General features: G+C 43.8%; 1 protein-coding gene across 7 annotated transcripts in view; it reads right to left on the bottom strand.

Annotated features, from left to right (window-relative positions):
• Positions 1-23,369, bottom strand: part of CDH4 (cadherin 4) — a 763,202-nt gene that overhangs the window by 321,679 nt on the left and 418,154 nt on the right. For 3 of the 7 annotated variants that reach the window (XM_033153667.1, XM_033153666.1, XM_033153672.1), the window contains one exon: positions 173-396. In XM_033153667.1, coding sequence (XP_033009558.1) covers positions 173-396 — 224 coding nt within the window. The remainder of the gene's footprint in view (positions 1-172; positions 397-23,369) is intronic. The other 4 variants (XM_033153668.1, XM_033153669.1, XM_033153670.1 and 1 more) reach the window with 2 other exon arrangements.

Below are 23,369 nucleotides of genomic sequence, written 5' to 3'. Positions count from 1 at the left end.
GCCAGATTAAGGTGGCAGTGGTGAAATTCCCAAATAAGTCCCCCACCCGCTGCCCCCGCCCACAAAAGCTTGAAACAATGTGCCACATAAAGAGTCTTGTGGCATCATAAAGCCAACAAATTTATTGGCTATTCTCCCCCCCTTCTCTGAATTGCATCATTGTTATTTTTACCTTGTGTCCCTTGTGTTGTGATTTTTCTCCCACCAGTAACCTGACCATAGTTTCCCAGCTTTCTACGGCCTGGTGGTCCCATGCCGTCACCATAAATATTGTCTGCTCCGAGGGGATTTGCACCTGTTGGGTGGCGTAGATAGTCCCATCCGTCCTCACCTTGAAGTCCAAGTTGTCGGTTTCGTATTGGATTCCTTTGCTCTCAGAGCAGCCGCTAAATTTCACTGGGGAAAAGGAGACAAAAGAGAGGATGGTGGTTACTGAAACTGTTATTATGCCCTCGATGTGCACAGCGCTTATTGGGGTAATGTAAGCAACAGCAACAAAATCAAGATAGGTTCCTGCTGTGAGGACCTTGCATTCTAAATATGATGACAGAGGAGAGGCGAATGGAGGGAAAGTAAAAAAGGAAAAGAAAAAAGGGGGGACACTTGAGAGAAAATGCAGTTGCACACATTTGGGGTGTGCTTTCATTGGCAAAGAGGGCAATGACATAGGTCAGGGTAGTATGGTATAAATTTAGAGTATTAGACACGGAAACCCGGGTTCAAATCCCTCCTCAGCTAGAACGCTTAAGAGGTTACTTTGAACCAATTGGTGGCTCTCTCAGGTGGCTCGTCTACCACTTAGAAGGGCGAACGAAAATGATCAGGAGAAAGAGCACCTATGAGGATAAGCTACATTGTTTGCACGCTGCTCAAAATTTTCGGATCCAAAACCAGGACACGTGTCTTCCGGGACGCTCTCCCGTTCATGTCACATGACCTACACAGAGCTCTAGCCCCAAAAACACTTGGGGGGCCGTTGAACATCGCAGCACCCAAATTGGTTGCTGAGATTGCACATGAAAAAAATGTGATGTTCCATTTTTGGGGGGCGCTTAGGAAGTCTGTGTTTGGGACACTTCAGTTCACACAAAAAGATAGTGATATGACTCTGAGTGAAGTGTAGGTGGGCAACTGACAGTGATAACAGCAAGAACCTTTACTGAACTGACAACAGGGGCAAAGCAACTGCTTATATGCATTTCTGAAGGCCTGGGCCACTCCCACTCCCAACGTGATTGGCTGTCTAAACTTCTAAGCTGCAAATCATGACTCAGATTTTAAGGTCCAATGGCAGAGGCCCAAATCCTGAAATGTCCTGTGATTGGATATCATGTACCAAATCAGGACACAGGGGCTCAGAATCCTAAGTCCAGAATCAAGCCCAGGCAAACACAGACCACTAAATACATAACACTGAGTACCAGCTGCTGGGAATCACAAGTGGGAAGAGGTTCTGTTGCACCCAGATCCTGCTTGCACATGTCCCATAGGCATTTGTCTGGCCACTGTGAGAAACTGGATGCTGGCCTAGACAGACCTTTCTCATAACACCAGAACTGATGGGCCACCAATGAAGCTGGATGTTGGAAGTGTCAGGACAGATAATAGAAGGTACTTCTTCACACTGTGCAGAGTTAAACTCTGGAACTTACACCCACCGGGAGCAGTGATGGCCACCAATTTGGATGGCTGTAGAAGAGGATAAGACAAATCCATGGAGGCTTTCAATGGCTGCTAGCCATGACGGCTGTGCTGTACCTCCACAGTTGGAGGGCACAATGCCTCTACACACCAGTTGCTGGAAACCACAGGAAGGGAGAGGGCTCTTGTGCTCAAGTTCTGCTCCCTGGTTTCCCACAGGCATCTGGTTGGCCGCTGTGAGAATGGGATGCTGGACTTAGATGGGCCATTGGCCTGGATCCAACATGCTATTCTTATGTTCTTATGTGAAGAGGGAAGGGAGAGGATGCACCACTGGGCTGCTATTCTCAACGATAGACCCCTCTTTTAATCATCACATCTGGAGCCAACCTAACTTCCATGTTTCAGTGTGTAGCTTTTGGGCTCTTCATGGGCATCTGGCTGGCTCCTATGAGAACAGGATGTTGCACTGGACTGGCCTTTGGCCTGATCCAGCAGAATTTCTTTATATATACTTATCCAGCAGGGTTCTTCTTAGGTTCAACCTAAGCCAATTCCCATAATTATTGTGAGGACAAAGTTGTCATGGTGGCCACTTATGCTGAAATATGTTCTTTTGGGAGAAAGAGTGAGGTAGATCTCTGATCAGCAACTTCACATAAAGAGGAGGTTGGGGGAGAGAGCTGAAGGAAGAAAGGAAAAGGAGGACGAGAGAGTTCAGATGGGAAACAAAACCCCATAAAAGGACAGTGGCTGGATGTCAGGCCATTTCTGACAGTGCGCTTGATGTTCTCAAAGAAACATCCAGGAAATTATATAACGGTGTATTTGACCTTTCAAGAAAGCTCTTGAACTTTACTACCATTCCCAGGGAAACTGCTAGCGGCTATTTCTTAAAAAAAAAGTCCTTTCTAAAGTTTCATTACATCTGAGAGGCAGTCGATCCCCACTGCTATGAGTGGATTCCTCTCCTGCCTCCATTATCCACTGAATATGACGAGAAGCGATTAGCCACATGGCTGGTCTGTCATTTTGTGAAGCCTACAGCTATCTACCTAGTCGATGGGATGCTTACACATGCCTTAATGGCAACTTAAATGTCCATAATCATCCCGTTATCAGATTTTATTTTTTTACTTTTTGGTCGGACGACAATTAAAACGCACCGCTGAAACTGAATCCTTCTGTCCAACTCAGACATACGCCCTTCCTTATGTCTTGCCCTTCCTTATGAAAGAGATTTGAGACACTGTGACACGATACGTACTAAGGAAATGCAGCTTAAGTAAATGCCATCTGATAAACATGATCATACTGTAGAAACTACAATTGTGTTTTAATAGCACGTTAATTAAAAAAAAACAAGAAGAAGTGTGCATGAACAAACTCAGTTGATCTCTAAGGTGCTACTGGAAAGAATTTTCTATTTTGTTTCGACTATGGCAGACCAACACGGCTACCCACCTGATTGTATTCATGTTTGCCACGATGCCCAAAGAGGGCTTATATAAATGTCAGTCAGTCAATCAAGATATATTAGTCAGCAAACCCTAATACTTATGTTAATGTAAGCTGCTCTGGATTTGAACCCTGGAGGCATCTAAGGGACTGGGGTTAAATGCATTTGGCTAATATCTTTTTTAATCCACCGTTTCTTTACTCTAAAAGCCATCTCATAGCTTCACTTTGACTTGCAAAACTGCCTGTTAACATTCAAGAGAATAACTTGTTTTTAAAAACATTTGCTCTCCAATGGACAGTCTCAAGATGATTTGCAGCTTCAGCTTGCTTCAATGATTTATACATAGTTTGGGGGCTCAGTCTGAATATTTTTTGTATATATTTGATACTGTAATATTTTCATGTTATACTTTTGTTTTGTTTTTACCTTGACTCCCCCCCCCCCATTTTCTTTTAATGAAGCCTTGCTGCAACCGGTGGTTTGGTGCAAGTAGACTAGGTCTCTAGCGACAGTTAAAAGATAGTTTTGGCATTTGGCCTTAAATGGCTCAGGACCACAATACCTCAAAGACCACCTCTTCCCATATGAACCTATCCGGACCCTGAGATCATCTTCTGAGGCCCTTCTCCATGTGCCTCCTCCTCGAGAGGTCCGGAGGGTGGCAACACGAGCACACAGCCTTCTCTGCAGTGGCTCCCCATCTGTGGAATGCTCTCCCCAGGGAAGTTTGCCTGGAGCCTTCACTATACACCTTTAGGCGCCAGGCAAAAATGTTCTACATCCTATACCCTTTTTAAAAATGCTGGCTCTTATTGGGTTTTTTTTTGGGGGGGGTGGTTTTGTTTGGATTTTATGTATTTGATATTTTATGTGAACCGTCCTGAGACCTTTGGGTATAGGGTGGTATAGAAATTTAATAAATAATAATAAAAATAATTTGATTTGCAGATGCACTGAATGAAGAAGAAGAAGAGAGACTAGACACAGACTAGCGCATATATTTTTAAATTGCTCTCTTCTGGCACATTTTAATGGCACACGTAAGTGATACCTTTACACTAAGAGCAGGAACAGACAACCGTTTCTAAAGTCATGAGCAGCTGCTGGAGAAGTAATTGTTAATGGTTTTATGCATTAAAGGTAAAGGGAACCCTGACCATTAGCTCCAGTCGTGTCCGACTCTAGGGTTGCGGCGCTCAACTTGCGTTACTGGCCGAGGGAGCTGGTGTACAGCTTCCAGGTCATGTGGCCAGCATGACAAAGCCGCTTCTGGCGAACCAGAGCAGTGCACAGAAACGCTGTTTACCTTCCCACCGGAGTGGTACCTATTTATCTACTTGCACTTTGACGTGCTTTCAAACTGCTAGGTGGGCAGGAGCTGGGACTGAGCAACGGGAGCTCACCCCATCGCGGGGATTCGAACCGCCGACCTTCTGATCAGCAAGCCCTAGGCCCTGTGGTTTAACCCACAGCGCCACCTGCATCTATGCATTACTATGTGTTTAAATCTGATTGGTTGGTAACTGAATTCTAGAGAGTTCTCATGGGATTGGCTAATGTTAGTCACATGGGAGGTATCTAGTGAAGGAGAGACTTATGTGAAGCAAGATGACTGTTTTTTAGAATCCACTGTGAACACTGCTAAGCTGAATTGAGTGTTGGAGTGCCTGAAAGAGAGCAAAGCTGCAGGAGAAGGTAAAAATGGACATATCTCATAGGAGCTGCAAGGCATATAATTGAGATGCAGAAGGCTGAAAGTGATGAGCTCTGGAAAGAGAGAAAAATACAGTTGTTTGGAAGTTAAAAGAAGAGGCAGCGAGCCCATGCTTGGAGAAGCATGTAAACATTATGTTTTAATTCACTTGTAAGTTTCTGCAAAAAAGTTTTTGAATGTTAAAATTTGGACATTGGTTTAATTTCCAAAGAAGTGTGCCAGTTATATATGTGATTTGAGCTTCTCAGCTGCATTTTCGCTACCCTTTCATCAACACTGTGCCCCTTTAATTTTACTTCAGAGGGTTGAGGAACCCTCCGAAGCAAATTTAGGGTGAGTGTGGGTTGCTGCAGGGGGTATTGCTGCAAATTGTTTTTGTTCCCTTCTGGATATGGATTCTCTTCCATCAGCAGATGGTCACTGTTGGATATCTCCTTTTGTGTTTAGCCCACCATTTTCTGGCATCAAGCAGAGACCTTTTCATTTGCTCAAGGTGTGTGTGTGTGTGTGTGTGTGTGTTGAGACAGAGAACAAAGTCCCAGGTCTTTCTTTTCCTTGTCTGCTGCCAGCATAGTTGGTTTCAGAGCATGCATTCTTGAACGTTTTCTATTGCTGTCATTTCATGCCACCATTAGCCCCCTCCCGGAGTGCATTCACAGGTTGCAGAAAGCTAGGCACTCTTGTGATGTTAAAAAACCTATCAGTAATTCGAAATACTTCTCACTGCTCTTCCTAGGCTCCTCCAGCCTCTCCCCCCCCCCGCAAATATTTACGAGGATGGGGTAAAGCAAGTCCACTTTAATGAAGTGGATTGCACTCCTCTTAGAATGGGTGAGAAGGACCCAGTTTTTTTGTGCTGAAGAAGATAATCTCCCACAGCCTATTTGTTTGAACACATTGAAATATCTGTAGATATGAACATTCATTCATTTATTTGGTAGGCAGATGCCTTTGGAACTGTCACCTGCAGTGGGGTGGATATGACAAGCCAAGCCAAGAGCAAGTGTCACATTTGACTGATAAACAACGATGGATAATGTCCTATTTTTTTAAGTTTTTTGTGGGGTGGTTGTTAGTGGGGGTATCTATGCAATTACTGTGGGAGGATTAGGTTTTAAGCAATTTCACTGTCACAGCTTGCTCGATTTAATTACAGTTCATTCCAAAAACCCAGGAGGGAAAAAGGTGCTTCACTGTTTTGTTCCGTGAAGCGAATTCCACCCAACCTCAGCCTTTGCTTTCACCTTTTTATTGCCATTTGGCATGTGAAAATTATCTCGTACACCTGCGACGTGAAAAGCATCTCAGTCTTGACATTTCCGCCCCCTCAATCAATGCCTCCCACCTCTGATGCTGGGGGGAGAGAGGAAAAGATTGCTTTCTATGGACTAGGAGAAATAGGCATTTTTCGACCCCTTTCTAAAGCTGTACATTCAGGAAACGGTATGTTAACGTTAAACTTGTCTGTCATTTCTTTGGACTATTTTAAACACAGGTTGCAAAAATCAAAGTACTGGGTTTCCCGATTGCACTCAGCAGCTTCGAAGATCAACCGTGGAGGGAAAGGACCAATTCCCTGTAGATGTTGGGATGCTGATTCACATGTGCATGCCAAGGGCTCGCTGAGTCTTGTAGCATCATTCGTCGCTCCCTCCAACAGCGCCAACAGGGTTGGACTAAAAACACAACCACTGAGAAACCATAGAAGGGTATCAGTATGCTCAGGGAACTCTGAAGCTTGCAAAAATAAGAAATAAACCTCAAAGGGGGCACTCCACAACAACAATAAAAAAATAGCCGAATTAGGATCCAACATGTCCAGCAGCCACATAATTTCGAGTGTCAGTTGGAAAAGACAACGGGAGCATGGATAGCTGGCTGGAACCTTAAAGAGGAGAACTCCTGTTAGGTGATGATACACACTGCAGCAATTTGTTGCAGATTCTACTTAAAAGAGCAAAATCAGGACACTTGGAGGATACGCAGTAGAGGATGCACAGATTGACAACCTGCTCTTGGAGATATTCCAAAATATATTGCAAAACAAAAAACAAAACAAAAAAATGCAACAAGGGATTTTTACCCGAACCTGGTTTGGCTCTTTTTCTATACCTTTGCAAGGTGTCACAGACTCAGATAGAGATGGGGGAGAAACTGGTTCAGTTTGCATTTTAGTATGAACCTTTCTAATTTGGATTCCCCCAATCAATAAATGCAACCAACATGCACCTGCCAATCAGGAGTTGCACTTGGAAGTTTGCAACACAGCTCTCCACCGAGAACAACAATGTGTACAAAAATGCCATATGTCAGGGGAAATGGCACACACACAGTGTCTGTTTGTGAAAATAATGTCAGAATGCATCATACCAGAGAACGATGCTTGCACAAATGAATATGTTGGGGAAAATAAGCAGGCAAATGCACACAACTTTCAATGAGGGCTTTTTTTTTTTTTTAAGTTTTCGAATCGGAGGAGCTGAACGTAAGATTGCAAAAAAAATGAGAAACAGAGAGTAACCAAAACTGACAGATGCATAAAAGGTTTGAGGCTTGGATTCTGGCAACAGGAGCCAGGCATCTCTCTTCTGACTGGGATAGCACTCAGGTGCAAGGAACTTCCGGTCTGATCCCTGCTGCTACATTTGTGCAATTAGGTAATTTTAGACTTAATTATAGACTCTGCGGTCTGAAGGAGGGGGGCTCCCTCTTTAGATAGTAATGTGCATTGCTTCACTTACTTCAAAATGCTGCCTTGCTGCAACTGAGGACCTTACGCTCATTCTGCAGACCAGGAGCTGAGACATTTGTCTACCTGGTTGTAGACACTGCTTCTTACAAACTAAAGCAATGGGGCTAAGCCCTTGCATTAAACACAGTGGCTTGCCTTGAAAAGAAAGCTAGCAATCCATATTAATGGGTGTAAACTCTCCTTCTTCTAAATTACAGGACGCTGGTGAAACTACTTTCCTCCTGGCTTTAGGGGATGTTGTGTCCGCATCCTGCGCCCTAACTCTTGCGCCGGACAGGAGATTGGACTGCATGACCTACGAGGACCTTTTCCAACGGCATAATTCTATTTAGAAAGCTGAGAATGGCTGCAATTTGCAAGGGAAGCAACTTTTGAATTAAAGAAGAAAGGGGGGGGGAGAGAGAGATATGGCTGCCTTTACTCAAAGCTCAGATCTCCCCAGACTCAGATCTATGTTCCTTTGACCAGCCTAAAGTCTCACGAACCACTGTAGACAGTTCAAAGGCTGCGGCGTCTGTAATTAGGGTTTGAGATAAACAGCAGAGCTTTGCATTTTATCAATTTTTACATGGGGGTTGGGGGTGGGGAGAAGGGAAACCGTGTTTAAAAATATATGTGCGCATCAGCCGTGGAACGCTTCACTGATGCTTATCAGAAGCTTATGCCAGAAGGCACATCAAATGCCCACAGAGAGAGAGAAAGCCAGAACAGCACCTTCATTAGCAGGAGTTTTCGGTTTAACCCTTTACCCTCGTCATTTTTAATTGCTTGCTCTGTGAAGGGAGGGCGGGTGTCGAACTGGGGGGGGGGGGGAAGGCAACCCAGGTGATGAATTGAGCAGTCCAGCGATTTCCTTCGTGTGCCACGTGCTGTATTCAAGAAGCTTGCAGAAGAAAAACAGCCCTTCCATAACTGTGCATTTCCGAATCAATCCTTTTTAAAGCATTCATTCAATCACGCTAACAGCCAGGCCCAAATATTGAGAAACAAAACCAGCGTTCCTACCCCATATACACATAGGAGCCAACTCTTAGGCTGCCAAGGGGTCTTCACCCTCCCAATAAAATATTTGAGGGAGCCAAGCTCCCCAAAAGTGATAGGCATTGCCATTCAAATAGTGTTCGTGCAAGACATCATGTGATTATGTGGGGCAGGGCTTACCAGCCCCCCCCCAATATTTTATTCAAGTTGGCACCCCTGCGCATAGACAGCCATCTTTGGAACTCCCTGCCTAATGACATCAGTTCGGCACCTTCACTGTACTCTTTTTTAGCACCTGGTAAAAACCTTTCTGGTTAGGCATGTAGAAAATGCCATGTGGTTATTATTTGTTGTTGTTGTTTCAGTTGTATTTGTTCTTTGTAATGTGGAAAACCAATAAATTTTTGTTAAAAAAAGAAAAAAAAAGAAACTGCCATGTGGTTTAATCTGATTTTAGCTTTTTGGTGATTTTAATTATCTTTTTGGAGATCTTGAATAGTTGTTTTTTATGGCTCTTCACCAATAATTTTATTGTTTCATTCTTTTCGTAGGCTGCATTCCAATCAAACGGTATATACATGTTGTGAAATATAAATATGATAAATTCACATCAGCAAAAAAACAGGGGGACACACACAGATTTGCAAGTGCTAATTTATGGGTGTACACACAAATTTATAAATGTTGGCTATAAGTTAAATACAAATGCAATACATCCCATAATATGGCATGTGGGCTGCTCCATCTGCTGCCCAGGTACTAACTGTTGACGGGCAATTTAAGGCTTTTCTTCCTCTCCCTTCTCAGAGTTCTTTATTTTTAATCTGGACTTGGCATGTTAGTCCTTTAAATGAATTGCTCCATCAAACAGAGGGCTGTCCTCTGACAACTCTTCAAATAGAGGACTAATATCTGTAAGGAAGGACACATAGCCACTGTATGCTGACCCGCTTTAGAACTGATGTTCCAGGTCAAGTAAACCGTGGTTTGCTAGAACAGGCATGAACAATGAGCTTGAGTTCTCCCAATCTTCTTGAATCCCTTAAAAAAGCAGCACTTCTTGTGGGACAAGAAGCTACAGTTAGAACTGTATATGGAATAACTGATTGGTTCAAAATTGGGAAAGGAGTACGACAAGGCTGTATATTGTCTCCCTGCTTATTTAACTTATATGCAGAATTCATCATGCGAAAGGCTGGGCTGGATGAATCCCAAACTGGAATTAAGATTGCCGGAAAAATATCAACAACCTCAGATATGCTGATGATACAACCTTGATGGCAGAAAGTGAGGAGGAATTGAAGAACCTTTTAATGAGGGTGAAAGAGGAGAGCGCAAAATACGGTCTGAAGCTCAACATCAAAAAAAAACTAAGATCATGGCCACTGGTCCCATCACCTCCTGGCAAATAGAAGGGGAAGAAATGGAGGCAGTGAGAGATTTCACTTTCTTGGGTTCCATGATCACTGCAGATGGTGACAGCAGTCACGAAATCAGAAGACGCCTGCTTCTTGGGAGAAAAGCAATGACAAACCTAGACAGCATCTTAAAAAGCAAAGACATCACCTTGCCGACAAAGGTCCGTATAGTTAAAGCTATGGTTTTCCCAGTAGTAATGTACGGAAGTGAGAGCTGGACCATAAAGAAGGCTGATCGCCGAAGAATTGATGCTTTTGAATTATGGTGCTGGAGGAGACTCTTGAGAGTCCCATGGACTGCAAAAAAATCAAACCTATCCATCCTTAAAGAAATCGGCCCTGAGTGCTCACTGGAAGGACAGGTCCTGAAGTTGAGGCTCCAGTACTTTGGCCACCCCATGAGAAGAGAAGACTCCCTGGAAAAGACCCTGATGTTGGGAAAGATGGAGGGCACAAGGAGAAGGGGACGACAGAGGATGAGATGGTTGGACAGTGTTCTCGAAGCTACTAACATGAGTTTGGCCAAACTGCGGGAGGCAGTGAAGGATAGGCGTACCTGGCGTGCTCTGGTCCATGGGGTCACGAAGAGTTGGACACAACTGAATGACTGAACTGGGTTCACTGTAGGATGCTCTCTCAGTGTGCAATGAGATCAGAAAGGGGCAGGAGATCCATCATTTGACAGTGGAATGGTCTCCCTCGGGAGGTTGAGGCCTCTCCTTCCTTGGAGGTCTTTAAGCAGAGGTTGGATGGATGCTTTAGTTGAGTTTCCTGCATTGCAGAGGGTTGGACTAGATGACCCTTGGGGTCCCTCCCAACTCTACAATTCTATGATCTTCTGGTTTTTTTTCTTTAAAAAAGAAAGACAGAGGGAGAAGTAAAAACGATCAGGGTAGTGAATTTTGGATCAGTGTTTATGTAAACTCATGGGAGAATTGGAATGCTGAACTAGAGTTATGACAGATTGAATATACAGAATGGGGAAATATGCCATATTTTTTCGTGTAGGAGACTAGGTTTTTTCCCCTAAAAATAATGTCCAAAAATTGGGGGCGTCTTATACACAGCGGCCATCTGCCCCCATTTTCTTAAATCTGGATTCCCCAAAATAGGAGGCGTCGTATACATGGAGGCGTCTTCTAGACGGAAAAACACGGTGCATCACAAAAAACGAGGTGCAAGGAGCCGTGTTTCCTGTATTGCAGGGGGGGTTGGACTAGATAACCCTTCAGATACTTTCCAACTCCACCATTCTATGATTCTAAGCCTTCTCCAAAGAACTGCCCATTAACATGAATCTGGCCTGCTTCCTTATTCCGTCTCAAAAAGAAAATGAGCCTACACTGCCCCCCACTTCCAGCCATGTATCTGCTCACCCAGCCTGCGATGCAAACCAGCACCTGCATTAAGTGATACTCATTCCAGTAGAAGCAGAAGGCTTTTTATTTTGTAAGTAAACACAAGACATTTAGTTCCCTGCCGCTCTCCTGGGATTGGATTGTACGGATTACAAAGAGCTAATGATGTAGAGTTTAACGGAAGACACAAAAACTCAAAGGATGGGATTTAGCTCCGCTTTTGCCTGGGAGAACACATTTAGCTCCATGAAATTTTTATCACCTCTAAATGCACCCTTCTTGCAGGTGGAATCTTGGTTGTTGTTGGGTTTTTTTTTACTGCACTTGGGAAACTAGTTGGCAATCATCTGCTGGCTTCCTCTCTTTTTTTCTTCACACAAAAACTATCGAGTCAGCAATAGGCTATTGCCGTATTTTTCCATGTATAAGAGGCCCCAGTGTATAAGACGGTGCCTATTTTTTTGTGACTCAAAATCAAGAAAATGCACTATGCACTATCTGTGTATAAGACGCCCCCCTTATTTTAAATTTCAAAAATTTAGGGGGAAATATAGTCTTATACACGGGAAAAAATACAGTATACAGTGGTACCTCTAGTTACGAACTTAATTCGTTCTGGAGGTCCGTTCTTAACCTGAAACTGTTCTTAACTAGAGGTGTGCTTTCGCTAATGGGGCCTCTTGCTGCCGCTGCACCGCCAGCACACGATTTCCATTCTAATCCTGGGGCAAAGTTCTCAACTCGAGGTAACTCTTCCAGGTTAGCGGAGTTTGCAACCTGAAGTGTTTGTAACCTGAGGCGTTTGTAACTCGTATTTGCAGTTTCTGCCATCTCCAGGTACGGCTAGGAGAGATCTCCGCGTGAAATCTTGAAGGGTTGCTGCGAGTCAGTGCAGACAATACTGAACCAGATAGACCAATGGTCTGGCTCAGTATAAGGCAGCATCCTTATGCAACATCTGCTTGTGTCTAGACTTCAGCTGCACTGCTGGACAGCTCCACTGCTCTCTCTCAAATCCTCACCCAGCCTGAAACATGCTCCTTGCTATGGTTGGACAGCTACCTTGCTGTGCTTGTAAATGGGCAATCTAAGCTCTTGGATATATATATATATATGTATAGATAGATAGATAGATAGATAGGGGATGCACAACTCCAGCTCTCGATTGGTAAAGCACATTTGCTTAGGAGATGTGAACAACTGCTATGTTTACTCCTTTCTAATCAAGACTATTGAAAATCTGGAAGAAATTTAACCAATTATATCTCCTTGGTTAAGCTCTCTCACTCTTGAGTCAATGAATCTTCTGCCTTCGTCAATATCTGTTTAGTAAACTGCATGCCAGAAGCTTTCTAATGAATACGATTAGCCTTACATGCAAACAGAAAAGTACTTAGGGCAAAACAAGGCAGTTTACACATCAACTTTGTCTCAAGTCAATTATTCTCTTTTGGAGAAGTCAATAGTGGATATTATGCTGATGGTCTGAGAAGATCATTCTTCGGCTCACCAATTTTTTCCGGAGTTATTAAACAATATTTGCCCAATATGTCACAGATTTGCAAAACAGGACCATGATTTAGCTCTGGATGTTTATTCAAATGAAGCTAAAACCAATGCATGGGACAGAAGTAGCATGATAAAGTGCAGCTGTTATCATAAAGCACGCTTCGATTAAACTAGGCTGTACCAGCTCCAAGGCTGAGAACAATAGGTCCTGTGCTGCTAATAAGAAATTGAACCACCTGTGGCCTATTGTTTTAACTGCAGGGACCAGAAATATCTAATTTAGACTTGCATCTGAGATCATAAGAAAAAGCATTACGGTGACCCAATTAGGGCTAGAGGAGGAAAAGGATTTCTGCACAGAATTTGGTGCTGGATTGAGCCTTGCCTGCATTGGACCACCTCTTTCATCAAGAACCTACTTAACTTTGAGCTGCTTACATATTGCCATTTATTTATTTATTTATTTTTAAAAAGCCCGACTAATTCTATGCAATGTATTATACATAAATAACATATAAAAGAGTCAAGCCCCATGTGATGCAAGATTACTGCAGCATAATTTTGTAAGTAGCAATGTACAAGCATTTTTATAGTCACATGAACAGCTGTATGTATCTGTTTACGTCCTGGTTACTTTAGGGAATCTGGTGTGCGCATTCATATACAGCAGTAATGGGAGGAGATTGGGCGATCCAATTATCAAAGATCAGTGGTCTTATTTGACACAGTTTCTCCTGATTCCTCCTGCCCCACCTTCCACAGTGTTCTAAGGACCCCCAAAACCACGGAACTGATTTTTTTGGGGGGAGGGGAGGCTAAGGGGTGGATAGCAGAAGGAATATGCAACAATTCCTTCCCTCTCCCTTCCGCTGATGGCAGATTCTGCTGGATCAAAGAGCCAAGACTATATTCTTGACATCTTGGCTTCCAAAGACATCTGGGAGGACTGCTGTTGGAGATTAAAATCCTGAAACTAGACAGCTAAATCCAGCAAAGGACTTCTTACTCCCCCTAAAGCTGCCCATCTCCCAACGTCCCCCGGTGACACGTTTCCCCATTTGCCTGAAACCAGTTTGACTCAAACAGATGTTGCTTAAAGGAAGGACACTTATCTCTCACATTTGGGGTGGGAGTAAGAGTACCCTGGAGAGGATGACTTCCAAAGAGACTAGGTGGACCCCCCCTCCCCGAAATGATGAGTTGTAGCAGCAAGCAAGCACAAACTCATTCTGAATATGCCAGTTGAAGCAGGCTCCTTTCTCCGCATAGAACTGCTATTTACCCTGCAGTCCTAACCCCATTAAACTGGAATAAGCCCCACTGAATTCAACAGGACCCACATTTGGAGAGGCATGGTTCGGATCACAGCCCGAGTTAGGTGTTTGCTTGGTTTTATGTCCTCCATCCTTTATCCTATAACGGAAGCATTCGCTGTAGGTTCTAAAAGGCTGATGTGCTTAGGATTAATCATTCTGCCTCAGTGGAATATAAAATGCCTCTGGTCAGATGAAAAATGAACACACTGGGACAATTTTGAGATGGAAACCATTGCATTGCAGTAGGGTAGACACCTTATTGAGGGTCCCCCACAAACACACACAACCAGACAAAAAAAACCACTTCCAAACCCACCTCCTCTTATGCACATATCTATGACAGTCATTTGTAGCTTAAAATGAGGGAAAGAGCCAATTTGTAGAAAGATTCCTTGTCTAGTGCTCTGGAAATGATTCCTGCTAACCAGTGAATTCCAGGTAAATGAATATTTACAAGCTCGTCTCACGGCATACAACATTTAAACACAATGTTAGCATATGCACAATGGATCCAGGCCAGAAGTTGCCAAACAGTGTGCTACAGGAAAACTACTAGGAAACCACTCTGCTTGGCCATCTGCCCCCACTAAGCCTCCGAGCAGCTGGCAACTCACTTTTGCTTTATGATATCACATTAGATGTCAACTTTCTGCACCTGCCCAGTTTCACCTGTCCTGCTCTCCGTGCCATCCCACCTTAAGCAGGGGCATACTTTGGAAACCTCTCACAATATGGCACCCTGGACAAGGCCAAAATTTGGCACTCCCAGATGGATTTCCTGATGTATGGTTCTCCTTTCTAAATCCAGCACTGCCTTAAGTACCTTGCTGTTCTCACAAGTGCAGCAAGTCCTCAACTTATGCGGCGGTTACATTCTGGGGGTCGTGCCCAAGGCCCAAATTGTGCAGTCAAAAGACATTGGGTGCAGTGACAGGTCGGATTGCCAAAGTCTTTTTTCCCCAGATGCCGGCCTCCTTTCTTACCCCCCCCCCCTTTTTGCCAAGTGCATATAGCTGAATGGGCACAATCTGAAAGTGCATAAATTGTAAGCTTACTGTACTGTACCTGTGAGTCCACCCCAAGGTTCTCTGTATTAATTAACGCTTGGCAAGAAGGGGGGGGGGTGACTGTGTGATTGCAGTGCAATCATTACAGCAATAAAAAGACATGGAATGAAAAAGAAAAGCGATCCAGCTTAAAAGGGTGCTAGCTTGACACACGTTTAAAGGCTCCATTCAGAAGTGTCAGTTCTTTGCAGCAGAACCATTCGAAAAGCATGCATGCTATTCGTGCTCACCTGAGGGGTATACTATATTCCAGCCAACCTCAATCAATAGGTGGCTTAGAATCATAGAATCATAGAATCCTAGAGTTGGAAGAAATCCCAAGGGCCATCCAGTCCAACCCCCTGCCAAGCAGGAAACACCATCAAAGCATTCCTGACAGATGGCTGTCAATCCTCTGCTTAAAGACCTCCAAAGAAGGAGACTCCACCACACTCCTTGGTAGCAAATTCCACTGCCGAACAGCTCTCACTGTCAGGAAGTTCTTCCTAATGTTTAGGTGGAATCTTCTTTCTTGTAGTTTGAATCCATTGCCCGTGTCCGCTTCTCTGGAGCAGCAGAAAACAACCTACCACCCTCTTCTATATGACATCCTTTTATATATTTGAACATGGCTATCATATCACCCCTTAACCTTCTCTTCTCCAGGCTAAACATTACCCAGCTCCCTAAGCCGTTCCTCATAAGGCATTGTTTCCAGGCCTTTGACCATTTAGAATATTTGGGAATATGTCAGCTCTTCCCCCCCCCCCAACCTTTTTTTTTATTTCTTTTTGGACAATTTCCCTTTAATTCTTGATTCTATTTACAACCCCCAAAACAAATAATTCCACATTTAATATGGTTTAGTTGGCTGCCTGAAACCCTAAAACTAGAACATTCCACACTGTAACATTTTGTTGCAGCCCTAGGATTTTTTTTTTTTAAAAAAAAAAAACATTCATCACCGGTGCTCAAACATGCTTTCCTTAAGTTTCTTTTTTCCCCCTTTTTTGCTGACGAGGCTTATCGCATCCTTACAGCTACTCTTATGCAGCAGCAAGGTTGCATTAAGTGGTTATCCCGGCTGCACCTTTCCCGACAGGCAATTGCAGCCTCCTTCGTTATGGGTGAGTCTGCAGAAGAGATAAGGTGCTCTGTGGGTTGCTAGGGCACACACAATTTACACCCCAGTAGGCTATATAACCCGTCTATGGTCCTGGAGCATGGCACATGGAATCACACCACCTCCTCGTTAGAGTCATCAGGTTTACCGATAAACTAACGAGATGCATTGCAATTAAAGGTTTCAGCTAGCAGGGAAGCTCTTTTTGCCTTTCGCTCAGGCCAGCCTCGGTGCTTTCCTACCTGCCAATAAATAATCCCACACAGCTTCTGGCCTTGTTGCAGGGCTTTCCATGATTAACTCTGCATAAATTGGCCCAAATGACCTCATGGATTAATCAATGTGTTCCCTGGCTCGGAGAGCAAAGTTCAAGCTGTGGGAGGCACCTCCGATAGGGCTGCGTGTTTTAATTATGACTGGAGTATGAAGTAAATAAATCCCAGCACAGTCAATTTGTCAGTAAAAAGAAAAAAGAAAAGAAAAGAAAAGAAGTCTCCCATTTTGCCTTCGTAGCACTAACGATTCATTTTTATTTAGAAAAGCACAGGCGTTTGCTAATATATTTATAAAACTGAACATTTCAAACATCAATATATGTGCAGGAGGCCGGCTGCAGACATAAGCTTTGCAAGCAAATGGTAACAGCAGCGCTTCAGAGGTGAATAAAGTTAGGTAAAATATGAACTGCCCATATCTAGACAGACAGCTCAAGGCTTGGCTGTTTATTATGTCGATGACAGGCATCAGAACTGAAATGGATTTGCTTCGAAAGCTATAAATTTTGACATAAAGTCTTTTTGAATATTTAAATATTCACATTTGCTAGCTGAACCAGGCAGCCTATCCATGTTTAGCAGCAGGGCTTATATATGGTTGTTGGTGTCTGACAGCATCCGCTAGATGGATGACATGCAGCGGCACATAGAAATTGATGGTATTTGATGGCTGGCATGCAATAGCATGCAGCATTTAGTGAAAAGAGATCTGGCAAGGTCTCTCCCCAGCCTGCCCTCTCACCCACCCAGATGGGAGGTCAGAGAAAAATCCCTGGCAGTTTGAGACTTGGTCTTCAAAGCATCGGATTAGGGTGGATGCTTTGATTTAGGGAATTACAAGCAGTTCCCAGGCACCTCATCCCCACCAATCCTTGAAATGCATATATATTTTTTAAAATTATCACGGATCACTTGAGCTTCCCTGCTTTCTTTACTTCCAGTCTCCCAGCAGCCCCTATAAAAGGAAGCACTTGGGGGTGAACCTCTTGTTATTTTGCTTTGTTTTGCTCCATCAACCTTAGCTTTCTTGCTGTGCCAGCTAAATCCTTGGCTTCCCCCACCATCATCCCCCACCCGCCCTCCGGACACTAAGAGAAAATAAGCAAACATACACCCATATGCATGACAGCCAAAGTGTTTGGGGGGGGGGGCTAGGGTTAGCAAAATCAAATCGCCAAAGAGGCACACGGAATCATCCTGATAAGTTTCTTCCCCCCACCCCACAACACCTTCCTTCAATTTACAATTTGAGATGAACCGTTTGGCAGCTTGAAACGCCTGGCACCGCGTCAGCGGCGGTTTGCTTGGGCTGAATCCAAACACGAACCTGAACTTTACCAGCTCCGCTCGTTTTTGTAAACAGATTCCCTTTGCCTGCCAAACGCTTTCCGAAAGGACACAAAAGACGGTGGCTCCCCCCACCACCACCATACACACACAAATGTGGGGGGGAATATACAGCCCTCTGCACACATTCTTTTACTTAATTAAAAAAAAGAGAGAGAAAGCGGGAGAGAGGCACTTCATCATTTGAGTTTCGTTGAGTAGCATGGCAGTGTTCCTGCTGCAGCTTCAGTTGTGCCTGCGCCATCCAGCTGCACCCAGAAAGTTTGGGATAGAAAGCAGACAACTGCAATATTCAAAGCCCACATCTGCCAAACGGTACATCTGCAGCCTCTGTGGACTTCCTGGTGTTCAGAAATGGAGATGTCGGTGTGGGAGCCTGGGAGCTAAGGTGCAGTGCCTTGAAGATCTGGAACACAGCTTGATCTGGTAGGGGGCCTTCCCCCCCCCCCCAGGTTAGGGATGGGAAAGGACATTGATTTGGTTCTCATTTAAAGGTCAACCTGCTTCATTTGTGCTTTCCGATACAGTATGCCAGCCTTTCTCAAACTTGGGTGCCAAAATGTTGTTGGACTACAACTCCCATCGTCCCTGACCACTGGTCCTGGTAGCTAGGGATGATGGGAGTCATAGTCTAACAACATCTGGGCGCCCAAGTCTGAGAAAGGCTGCAACAGGCTAATGGAAATGCAGCCATCCTTCGAAACTCACACTTCTTCAGGTTTTGCTGTTCTCCAGCCAAGTAACGTGTGCATAAAATGCACAAGCTACAGAAAAAAAGTGGGAATAGAAATGCATGCATCAGTGAAAGTAACATATAGAAATGCATTATACGGGGGGGGGGGGTTTACTTTGCTAAAGTGTTTATGTGCCTGGAGATGCACACATACAGAGTCTCAGGTAGCTCACGTAGCTAAGGCTCAGACCAAAATTTCAAATTTCAGAGACCCCCTGTGCAATGCCAAAATTTGGCACCCCTGCCCCTTGCCTTCAATTCAACATCATTGCTGTGGTACCCCCTGTGGTTCCCCCAAGGCTCCATGCCCAGTGTAATCGAACAGGTCACCCTCCTCTAAATCTGCCTCTGACTTCACTTCCATAGTCCCTAATGCAGGTATGGCGACTTGTGGTCATCCAGTTTTGTGTGCCTTCAATCACAAGTCTGTTCTGTCCTGTTTTCTGAGGATTTCTTTTAACAGTGTGAAAAATTCTCCCTTATACTGTTACCTGTTTTTGTTTGCACATGCCCCTAAAATAAGCATTTTCCATGCATTTTCCCCAAAATACATATTGTGCACATTGTCTCCCTCCCCCCCAAAAAAACCTATGCATCACTGCATGTATTAAAACAAAAACAAAACAAAAACTTCATTGCAAAATTCAGACTGTGCAATTTGATTGTTAGCTGAGTTCTGCACTGTGTACAAGCCTGGAAGCTATGAATTAGGTCAGAGCAGTTTAAAACACAGACTGAATGAAATTCACCTCTATCCTTAGAGATGATGGGAGTTGTAGTCCAACAACATCTGCAAAGCCACTGTTTCACCATCCTTGCCCTAATGAGTGTTATGTACCAGTGCAAGGCTGAACGTATACCTGTAGAATACCAAAAGTTTTGCCTCAATTTGACAGGGGCTTAATTTAAAAGAGAGAGCAGTTCATTCAGCTTTTAGGGTGGGGCAACAACACTCACTGACACTTGAAGCTTTCCTGCTGCAGCTGCTTCCAGTGGCAGCTGGGAGCTACTGGATCTTGGGTAGGTTTTGTCCCCAACACCCCAAAATTTGTCCCCTGAAGAGTCCCAACCCTTTACACAGCCTGCAAGCGAGATCTCAAAAAGGGTACAGAACGCCGATCAGATTGGCGGTGTCAGAAAAACCCTGCAATGTGCATTGATGGTGTTGCAAAAACGACAATGCAGAAATAACTGGAGTGGATTGCAGATCCTGCTTCCCTTTGGCTGAATCCTGTTTGTTTCTTTCCTGTGTGTGTTTTAAAGAACATAACTGTTCTACTGTCTTTGGGAAAATCCTCCCTTGCAATTGCTTTCTGAGCAGGAAACTACATATTTTCTTGCTTCAAATTGTTGTTGTGTGTTAAAGCTGCCCTCTTTCCGGAGTGCCTGAGTTGCAAAATACACCCAGATTGCGGCGGATATTACAGGTTATCAGAACACCCTGCTGGGTGCATGATTGCTTGGACAACCCCGTCACATCTGTGCTTTGCCTTCAGAAAGCAGCCCAGGGTCAGGGGGCCCCTCTCCCAGCGCTGCAAACTGCCGAGTTGCGGTTTATCAGATGGTGCTCTTTGTCCTGCAGCACCAATTGCCCATCATTTGTTTCACATCAGGCTTTTGCCATTAGATATTGCTGTCAACGATGAGGGGCATTTCTCCCGAGCTGTCAATCACAGGCAGCACAACTTTAGGGTACGCACGCAGATCCTCCAAGCAAATCACCTAGCATTTCCTCACATCTGTTGAAGACCTTTCTTGTAGAAGAAGAAGAAGAAGAGTTTGGATTTGATATCCCGCTTTATCACTACCCGAAGGAGTCTCAAAGCGGCTAACATTCTCCTTTCCCTTCCTCCCCCACAACAAACACTCTGTGAGGTGAGTGGGGCTGAGAGACTTCAGAGAAGTGTGACTAGCCCAAGGTCACCCAGCAGCTGCATGTGGAGGAGTGGAGACACAAACCCAGTTCCCCAGATTACGAGTCTACCACTCTTAACCACTACACCACACTGGCTCTCTTTAAACTGAGTCAGAATACTGGTCCATCTAAGATCAGTGTCATCTGCGCTAACTGGCAATGGTACGCCGTGGTCTCAGACCAGAGATATTTCCCATAACACCAGAAGATAAGAGGACTCTGCTAGATCATTCCAAAGACCCGTCTAGTTCAGCACCCTGTTCTCATAGTGGCCAACTAGCTGCCCCTGGGAAGCCCACAAGCGCAAGACCACTCTCTCCACCTGCAACTGGTATTCCAAGGCATATTGCCACCAACCCTGGAGGCAGAACTACTGGAGGTCCAGCTACTTGAGATCTTTTAACTCAGAGATGGGAAACCTGTAGTCCTTTAGACTGTTGGACTCCCAACTCCCATCAGCCCCCACCAGTGTGGTCAATGAACAGGGAATGAGGGGGATTGTAGTCCAACAAGAGTGGGAGAGCTGTTCTGCCAACAGTTTCCTTCTTTCTGCTGTCATTTCCCAATTGCTCCACCACCTAGCTTTAACATACACACAACGTTCTTATGATTCAATTCTGCTATTAGTATTGTTGTCATTATTCCTAGTTTCCAGAAAGCATAATGATGAGCTTGAAAGCATATGAGGTCTGGGCAGCATGGATGTCAGAGAATTCCAACCCAAACAGGCATGGGATTGATAATTCGTGACATTTGATTTTTTTCCCCCTGGAAGATATTAATTAATCCGTGAGTATTATTGCTATTTGATGTTGTTTCAGACTACGAATGATGTGTCACTGATTATGCCCTTCCGCCCCTTTTGCTTTGCGCTTCCTTTGCGTTGAAATAAACGGGGCTGCAATAAGGCAGTGACACTGTAATTTATGTAATTAATTACATAACTTGCATAATTTTGCAACAGCAGACAGCGAGACAAATATTGTAGGTTTTAGCAGAAGGTGAACTGCAGTGGAATGGAAACAGTATTGCATGCAATGCATACAGGGTGGAAGAGGAAAAGATGCTTCTCTACACGCTTAATAGTCCTTGGGGGGGGGTCAGTGTTCTATGTTCTGCATGGCTCTTTGCCCATCCATTACCAGCAGATGAAGAACAAATTGTGCGAATTGGAATGTACATGAAATCTCTTAAACATCTCTTAAGTCACACAATCCACCGTCTCTTGGTGAAGAATTGAAATCCTGGCACACACTTTTTTATAACACACACACACACACACACACAGAGAGAGAGAGAGAGAGAGAGAGAGAGAGAGAGAGAGAGAGCATGTCTCCTTGAGGACTTAGCAGACATTCAAATGCAGTCGAAAACCATTGCTCTCCTACTGATTACACCAGTATGCAATCTTCGCTGCACCTCAGCTGTTCTCCATCGGCTCTGCTAAGACAAGCCAGATTGCTTGCTTGCTTGCTGATGTATGTATGTATGTATGTATGTATGTATGTGTAAGCATGTGCATAGGGAGTGTCTTGTACCGATTTTATGTAAGCCACTCTGGGAATCTTTTTGGCTGATAAGTGGGGTACAAATGTTATCAAGAAACTAACTAACTAACTAACTAACTAACTAACTAACTAACTCAGCATTTAAAATCAATTTTGTTGAGTGAGTCACCCAAGCTCTCAAAAACGACACCAACGTTTGTTTGCTGGCGGCTAGTGATTATTTTTCATTTGTTGCATTCTTTATTTTTATTTTATAATGAACCGGGGTGGGGGTGGGGGAGAGAACAAACGAAGGGAGGATTAATGGCACGCAAAGGATGCCCGCATGAATCATTCACTGCATGTTGTTTTGCATACCTTACACTCCGGGAGGCGTATAATTTCGCATGCCAACAAAAAGGCCTGCTTTGCAGTGCTATGCGTTTTCCCTCGGAAATCGCAGGCGCGCGAACATGCTGCTACCAGACTCTGTCGAGCGACTGCCTCCTCGCTTGCCTCCTCTTCAATCTTTCAGAAACACTGACATTGCTACATTCATCCTGCTGCAGCTAAGGGCCATTTCACACATTACAGAGAGACAAATCTAAGTTTGCCGCCGACTGTAAACGCAGCAGGAAAGATGCCGGCAAGCGGGACTCCCTGAGGAGTGTGCTTGCATGATGCATGCCTTTAAATTAAAAACACCTCTTTGTTGCATTCACACTTAACACAGTTGGAGCTTTTAGCTTATTTGGCAGTTGTCAGGTTTATTTAGATGCTTGTGGTTGTTTTTTTGTTTTATAAGAATTTATTGACATTTTTACTTATAACAACATACAACCTTAACCACTCCTACATTTATACACATACAAAACAAATACAATTACACATCTATTACAAAAATTGCCATGATTTTTCTTCTTAATTAGACATCTCAAAAAAAAAAATTATTTCTTTTTCCAATCTTGACAGTTGACTTCCCCTGCCTTTTCACCTTCGAGTTTATATCCATAATCTACTTTTTAACCTCTTCATTTAAAAAATTAAACTTAATTATATATATAAAGTAAAACATTCATCTTAATCTTCATCTTAATCTTAATCGTCTTAATCTGTAAACTTAAACCACTTAAATTGACTTTATTTATACTACATCCTCATCAATCCTCACAAATCGTCCTCATCAAATCTATCTCTTCTATCCTTTGAACTGCTGCTAATAACATAAAAACTTGAAATATCTCTTTTCATGTTCAAACAAATAATAAAACAAACTATTGTTGACAGTGTTC

The sequence above is a fragment of the Lacerta agilis genome, chromosome 6 (assembly GCF_009819535.1).
Source record: "Lacerta agilis isolate rLacAgi1 chromosome 6, rLacAgi1.pri, whole genome shotgun sequence".
Lineage (NCBI taxonomy): Eukaryota > Metazoa > Chordata > Lepidosauria > Squamata > Lacertidae > Lacerta > Lacerta agilis.
This window is presented reverse-complemented; position numbering and strand designations above follow the sequence as displayed.